Genomic DNA, 8,196 nt, shown 5'->3' with positions numbered 1-8,196 from the left:
TTGTGTTTTTATTTTGGTCAGCTAAAGCATGATAAATTATTTGATCATTTCAGGATTATGGGTAAGAAATGGAACTGGATTCATCACGCGAGAGGATCTCACCTGTCTCTGACTTCACAGCCTCACAGCTCGCTACTGGATCGCTGCCTTTCGTTCTTCAGCAGGTAACAGACATCATGAAACACACACAAGTGATTGTATAGTGTAGAATGATGCACTTCACCTTTAAATCTTGTATATTGTATGTATTTATTGGTCGAGTACTGTTATCTGGGACTAAATGGGCTTTGCATTTTCTACACCAGGCTCAAGTTTGTCTCACCAACGGGCTTCAGGACATCACAGCGTACCACACTTCTTCCTACTCTCCATCCTGGGATCTCTCGCTCTGCTTTATTAGTTTTGCTCTGTGTTCTTCTTTACTACTGCAGGTGCGTGCTTTTTTTACATTATATTCTGACTAAAAACTAAGAGGACGTACGATCACTGTCGATCTTTCTCTTCCAGACGAAGGGTTCTGAAACCCAGGCGTCAACAGAAACAGTCCAGGCTCCATCTGCTTTGAATGATCCAAGCGGGACCAAGGCACCTCCATGTCCCACTTGAACCTCATCTGCGGCGGCCATGCTGAATCCTCCACGTCGAATGGCAATCTGGACGCCAACAAATCCGAAGCATCTCCCTCTCAACGCCTTTAAGAGCGCCCGGGATGAGTTCTCCAGACACATCCCTGCCCATAAACTCAGGCATTCAAAGAGCAAGCAGTCCAAAGGTGCCAAAAAGCAGCAGAGAGCTTCCCCATGAAAGCCACCGATCCACTGAGACCAGTCTGGACAGCCCCGACAACAAGATCGCGAATACCGCCGGAGGCACGTCGTCAACGATAACCTTGGCTACACGTCTGACCCCGCCGACGCCGCCCATCGCAGACAAGCCGCCGAATATTCGCAGGTCTTGCAGGGGCCCGATCACCTCAACCGTCCCACGTCGCTAAACACGCAACCGGGTCAGATCATATTCTGCAGCTCGCTGATCAGATGAAGGAGAACATGTATCGTTCTATGGTGCCAACTCTCGTGATCCCTGCCCACTACATGAGGCTGTCGGCCGAGTTCGGTGGCACCGACCAAAGTAAGGATGGACAGAACCAGGCCGAAAGAGACGGCGGGAATTCGCAGGTACCAGCGGCGCTCAGATCCAGGTCACACAAAGTCAGACGCCCGGCCACGCAGAAGCCCAACAGTCTCCCGCAGGTTCAGATGATTGTGTTTGGCCTCCGCTGGTACGCCAGCACCGGTGCACATCCCCGTTCTGTTTAATGACTCTACCATCTCACAGATGAACGGGGAGCTCCAAGCACTCACACGAGAAGAAGCTTTGGGACTCGGGGTGAAGCAGCACACCCTCGCGCCCTGGTTCATATCCCTCGACGGGGGCGAGACAACGCTCACGCGCCACTCATACATCGACGTCGGTGCCGATCTCCACAGTGGCAACCACAGCGCCCAGAGCACGCTGAGCGCCCCCGCAAACAGCAGCAAAGATCGCAGCGTGGACAAGGGTTCCAAAACACCCAACACGACCGCAAGTCATCATCCGGGCGCAAGAGCAAAGAGGAACCACCACGGAGGCGGACCAAGGGTCACGGAGCAGCAGCTCGGGCAAGCACTATTCCAAACCTCTGTATCACGACTCGCTGGATTTAAGCGGAGGCGCCAGCCGTATGGCCAGCTCCACGCGCTTGAAAATCCCCTCACCCCCTTCTCTGGACGAGGGTCCCGAGGAGCACATGATGTCGTCGATAACCGCGAAGGGCCGCAGCCGCGGTAACAGCTCACGTAGCAGCAACAGCGAAACGCAGCGTGACTCCGTCACCAGCCCGGAGGATGACAACGACCCTGATGAGAACAAAAAGAGTCCATGGCAGCGAATCGAGGAACGCCCGCTAATGGTGTTTCATCCCAAGAAGTGACCCAGAGAGAATCAACCCCAGCAGATGCCTTGACCAGTTACAGACAAACCAAGATGTGTTCCAATTGATTGAAGTTTGACAGATAGTTTTTTCAGAACATTATTCAAAGTTCAGAACTTGTCACCGATCAATTTGAATACATCTCAGGGGGAGTCGCATATTAGGGGCATCTCAAAAGTTCATTACAAAAAGGATTATGTTTCATTGAAACAGGAAAGGACATTATGGAGAGTGTTCAAATAAACACAACACAATATGCTGATCCACAAATGAAGATCGGTTTACAAATGTCCACCTTTCCCTCAATTGCTGGGGATTATTAGAAACTTTGGAATGAGTCGCTGTTTTATTTCTATCAAGAACTTTCGGTGAACTTTTGTTAAAGTTTTCAACGTATGTCCTGATGCAGAATATCCCCTTCCACATTCTCTTCCCGATATTCATTATTTTGATGTCAGTTTCTTTGTACTCTGAAACTATACTTCAGATTTCAAACATTCCAAATAATTTTCTGTAGCCCTTATCCTAATATTAACATGACTTCATGTTGATGTTAAAATGATGTGATTTTATAACAGTTTCAGTTTTTAAGTATTGTATAATAACTCTCGTCTTTTCTCCACACCACATGCACTATTTTTTTCTACAGTTTTAAATTTCCAAATGAGAATTACTCAATTTAGGACTAAATTTAGCATGTTTTGGCAAAACTGCACATTTAAATAACAAAAGCGATTCCAAATTTGCATCTCTGTGTCTAACAGTATAATATTTGTATCGTTACATCTTTACCACTACATCGAGTTTGGAGTGTTTTTCTATTGTTTAATGGACGAAGATCGTTTTGTCTATATGTATGATAGCATTTACGCGCATGAGGTAACTAGAATAGGACGACAGATTTTTTATGCCCGCAAACCGATCTAGACATGATTCAAGCATGATGCATTTCATACTGATGCCGAATGGTGAAAATTGCCAAAATGTCATTTTGAAATGTGACTAAACACCAGTTTACAGGCCAGTGTTTGTCCGTCGTCATTCTTCCAGCTGATAGGATTCACACAGGCAACGAGGAGAAGTTCACAGAAATGTTCAATAAATGAAATGTTAATAATTTACACCGTTTTCCGTGATCAAAACAAGCACAAGACGTTGTACAGATTTACAGGGTACCAAATGAGGGCTGATGTTATTAAAAACACATGACTATCAAACTCATGACTGAAATAGATCTTGTGGCGATCAGGTACCAAACACATGAGATCAGTGATAAATGTGATGACTGTCAGTTGCAACATGTCTTGTATATGTGTGTTGCTTGTTTTGAATGAATTTTTACATCTACAATATGGGAGGCAACAAGATTAACAGATGGATAATTCACAAAAACTGCTGTTTATAAGCAAGACACTAGAAATTCAGACTGAGCTGTGGAATCAAAGAGAGGATTTCAATGTTATGTAATACTGTATATTGGGTTTTAAGGCCTCAAGAGAGCTCTCAAGCAGGCAAAATGTATAAAATCGACCCACAATTTCCGTCTTTTTAATATGTCGAGGTTTTCCCGAATCAAAGCCATTCTCTTGACAGCTTGTCAATGTACGTTTTATCACGTGACGTGGTGCTCTACAAACACATTTTCCTCTGTACTGTGTAAATATTTCTCTCTTTAGCTCAATAAGAATATGACAAACAACATTATGGATGTTGCTTCCATCGCACATAAACTTTTGCAATTTTATAATTTGTTCATATTGGGAATATGCTAAATCACATGAGACACGAACGACACTTAAAGGAAGCAGACGGTTTCAATTCAAAAGTGTGCCAAAGTCATGTGCTTTAAAATAAAAAGAAATTGCAATTCTTGTGGGGTTTTTCTCTTGCTTCTGTTTTCATATAAAACACTAATGAGCGTTCAGCAATCATGCATTTTTCACACATGGATTATCTTTAACATGTTGTTGTTGTTTGTATGCAGTGATGAGAAGTGATATTGTTTACCTTCAGTACAGTGTGTTTTTGTCTGACAAACCTATTCTGGTCCCATGATAACAGAACAGGCCAAGTGTAAAAATGGCATCAATTCAAAGTGTTGTTTGAACGGATCAAATGTTTTTCATCCATTCTTCCAAATGAAAATAAACGTGTTTACAGAGTCATTTGACGTCAGATGAAAGATCTCAGAGTTTGACATTACTACACATTATGTATATAGTTAACTAGGGCCAGTTACATTTCTTACAAAATAGCATTCAAAATATTTTAAAACACCTACTAAGTTTTATTTCGAATAATGATATTATCCTCTGTCTATTTCTGATTTCTTCTCAGATTAAACAAACATAGTCAAATCTGTCCTAGCTACAGGCATCTATAGACACCCAGTACCAGAAAACTCCTCCGTGAACTGTTCGTCTACTTCAAAGATGTCAGTCAACAGACATAGCTTGTAGTTTTATAACTAAAGGGTTTTAAATCTGCAAATATCCCCTGTAGGGATCTAACACCAGATACTGTTGAAAGCATCGCATCTCAGTCTTTTAGAAAGTCTCTCAAGTGCCCACTGTTCTGATGTCATCATGAGCTTGGTGATGCCTTTATCATTGGTCTTATTGACTCTCTGGCGCTGACTTCTCCTTTACTCTGCCTGTAACAGACAACCCCTCATCTGATAGAATGCAATGGTAACAGACATCAATCTTGTTAATTCATGTTTTACCTCTCTACTCTATCTCAAATCCAATATTACTGCAAGAGTATTTTGTGTTTTTCTGTTTAGCAAAAAGTTTCACATAGAATGTAATAATACGGAAACATGAATTTTCTAATTAAAAGGTGATGATAGGTTTGGGTTGGGATATAAAGACTTGTTAACTTGCAAATATTTTAAGAGAGCTATTATCTATTGTCAAGTTGTCAAAAGGTCCAAGGTTTTGCTAAACTGGATCTCACTATTCTTATTTCAATGTCTGTGATTTTTATGTAAAATATTAATAACGCTGGCCTGCAAACTGGTATAAAATAACAATGATTTATCAGTTCGACAACTAAAATAGTAAAATACAGTAAAATACTGGCTACTCAGGGAAACCAGTTAAAATCAGCAAATTTATAAGAAATATAAATGATTTTAGCCATTTCTATGTTAATTGTCAAAACACAGCAACCTGAACGTCCTGAAAAGCGGAAATGATGCATCCTTGTAATTCCTCTCCAGGCCGTGTGGCGTCGCGCATGCGGGGCGCTGATGACTGGCGCCGAGTTCTTGTACGACAAAGAAGTGAACTACTGCACTGAATCACACAGGTCAATGTTATGTACACAAACAGTGAGAGATTTTGATCTAAACTTATAAAAGCGCCGTCAAACTCTTTACATATCACCATCTATTGAGTTCAAGGCTCTTTGTTTTTGCGCATATTTATGCAGAATAGCTTTTGTAATCACTGTTTACTGCACATGAAGTAGGTCATTGGTATAAGGTAAGTTTATTTAAACATCTTACATTTTTAACAGTTTTTGTAACGTCAATACACTTTTAATAAAGCGCTAAGAATGTAGGATTTACAGCTAAGCCTCTGATAAACTCTGCTACATAAACCCGACAAGTAGAAATTAAAGTTCATATCCAGATATATACGACAGAACTGTAGAGTTATTGCTGTTTCACGCCCAACTGTAATTTAACACTGACAGTTGTGGTTTCGTATTATAATGAATGTTTTTTTCACGAATATGTGCAGAACAACTGTGTTAGTACAAATTCTTACGGCAGTTCCTGCTGCGGCCGCTAGAGGCCGCCAGTGATTAATACTCAGACTCATTCATTCATGACTGGCTCTGTACAGTAACAAATTAATATGATTTTTGTCCATTTCAGCATGTTTCTTGTAGGGCTTACTGGAGGTATCGCCTCTGGCAAGAGCACAGTGTCGTCTCAGCTGAAAGAACTGGGATGTCCGGTCATTGATGCAGATGTGGTTGCTCGGAAAGGTGCGATGCAGTTCTTTTTATGTGCTTGTACATTCGTATGTATATATATATATATATAAATATAAAGATGGATATAATGTAATAACAGCTTTAAACAAACAATATGAAGATAGATAAATAAAGTGTTACAATGATAATACTGTATTATCCATCCAAGTATGTCTATTTTTATTATCTCAATCTCTATAACTTAGGCAGTTAAGTGATGTTTAATGTCTGTCATTTGTCCCTGTCAATCAGTGGTGGAGTTTCAGAGCCCAGCGTACAGGCTCATCCTGCAGCATTTCGGACGGGAGGTTTTGTTAGAGAACGGAGAGATTGACAGAAAGAAACTGGGCCAGATAATCTTCTCCAACCCTGAGAAACGACGACTTCTCAATTCCATTACACATCCACTGATACATAAAGAAATGTTCAAACAGATTCTGCTGTACTTCATTAAAGGTACAGACACACAAGGATAAGCACAAAGTGAAACATTTATCATTTGTGCTGACATTTCATCAATACTGTAGTCTGATGGTTTTTGTTGGTTTATCAGGCTACAGGTATGTGATTTTGGATGTGCCTCTGCTTTTTGAGACACGACGCCTCACTCGATTCCTAAACCACACTGTTGTTGTTTACTGGTAAGATAAAAAAAATCCTCCTTTAATTTCACTATTTGCATGAATTTGAATAATGTTAGTAGAGTGTTTTGCTTGACTCTTTTTATTACGGTTACGGTTAACCTTTCTTTTATAAACTGAAGGGTTCTAACCAAACTGCTTCAATAAGTCACATTCGTATCTGTTGCGACTATGATGTAATGAGAGTTCTATATTTTTAAGACAAAAGAGAAAAACGCAGGTCCAGATTTGCGCTGATCTCTTGATTTGAATCTGTGGTTCTGTATGTCCACAGTGATCCAGCCACGCAGCTGTCCAGACTCATGCAGAGAGACAGTCTGAGCCACGAGGAAGCCCAACAGAGAATCGCTGCCCAGATGCCCCTCAAAGAGAAGCGTGGACTGGCCAGCCACGTGATGGAGAACTCGGGCTCTCGTGAGGACACTCACAGACAAGTTCTCCGCTTGCACACCAAACTGGAGGACTCCATGGAGTTCTTGGTTGTTAGGGCCGTCGCCGTGGCGGCTGTTGCCGGGCTCGGCTGCCTGTTCCTGTGTACAGTCAAACTGCTCATCTCTTAGCACATCATGAACATACATCTTTCATTTTAAACAAGGAAGGATATTCCTTCATATTTTAACATTTTAAGGTCTCATTTTGACTTCACTTGATAACTGTCTGTCAACATTTTCTTCTATGACCTTAACACCACGTTTTGCCTGAGCCGTGTCTGTTAAACACCATCCTGAGGGTGACTTGAAGGGTCCAAGTGTGTCAATAAGCACAGAGACTGCTGTGAATTGTACCTCTAGATGATATAAGATGTGATAACAAAGCACTTACAGCACATCAAACACATTAATCTGTGAACAACACAATAATTGTGATGTTAGTCTAATGTAAAATAATGTATAAAATGAACTGACGCTGCCACAATAATGCATGTTTTCTGACCTCAAAACTACACGTTAGTTTAAATGAGTTCACGCACAAAATGTACTCAATGTATTAATAACATCATCTGCTCTTTGTTGATATCAGATGCTATTTGTCTTCATAAGAATTAAAGTGTCACATCATGACTTGTTTGGTTTTCTTTAGTTTGTTGTGATAAATGACTAGTATAGTATAGCCAGGACAACAGTTTTCAAATCGGTGGAAAAACACCCCTCTTCCAGAGATGAGAATATCATAGAGACTTAAGAGTGGGCAGAGAGTAAACCAGAGAGTCTATTATTACAGAAGGAGATGAAAAACTCTTCTTGAATCAATGCTTGCTCAATCACAGTCATCTTTGTTTGCAAAAGTACTTTTTGTCTCTTCCACTCTTCTATCTTTTTGGCAATATTGTATTTTGAACAACAAACAGTCTATGTCTCAGTTAATATGAATAACATCTATTATTATTCTAAACGTTATTATATGAGACTGTCATGAGTGAGTTCTTGCCGTGTCTTTCTCACTCACTTCGCACATCTTCAGGGTTTGCCTGCGGTCATGTTGTCTGTCTTTAATAAGCTCTTCTTATCCTAACACAGAGTGACGCGGGCCAGCGGCTCTGAGGAGTCAGACCTCTGAGTCTCACTGCGGATGTGTGTGTGTTTGAGCTCAAGGTTT

General features: G+C 41.1%; 1 protein-coding gene and 1 pseudogene across 1 annotated transcript; both read left to right on the top strand.

The window, feature by feature from the left end:
* Nucleotides 1-280: 280 nt before the first annotated feature.
* Nucleotides 281-2,013, top strand: LOC130417088 (protein FAM171A2-like; annotated as a pseudogene).
* Nucleotides 2,014-5,259: 3,246 nt separating this feature from the next.
* On the top strand, nt 5,260-7,661 carry LOC130417093 (dephospho-CoA kinase domain-containing protein). Its single transcript, XM_056742396.1, has 5 exons — nt 5,260-5,460; nt 5,859-5,971; nt 6,212-6,415; nt 6,513-6,600; nt 6,875-7,661. Exons 2-5 carry the CDS (start codon nt 5,860-5,862, stop codon nt 7,158-7,160), a joined length of 690 nt encoding a protein of 229 aa, XP_056598374.1. The 5' UTR covers nt 5,260-5,460; nt 5,859; the 3' UTR covers nt 7,161-7,661.
* Nucleotides 7,662-8,196: the final 535 nt, after the last annotated feature.

Source organism: Triplophysa dalaica, unplaced genomic scaffold (assembly GCF_015846415.1).
Source record: "Triplophysa dalaica isolate WHDGS20190420 unplaced genomic scaffold, ASM1584641v1 Contig13, whole genome shotgun sequence".
In the NCBI taxonomy this organism is placed as follows: Eukaryota; Metazoa; Chordata; class Actinopteri; order Cypriniformes; family Nemacheilidae; genus Triplophysa; species Triplophysa dalaica.
Note: the sequence above shows the minus strand (reverse complement) of the source record. Positions and strands in the feature narration are given on the sequence as shown.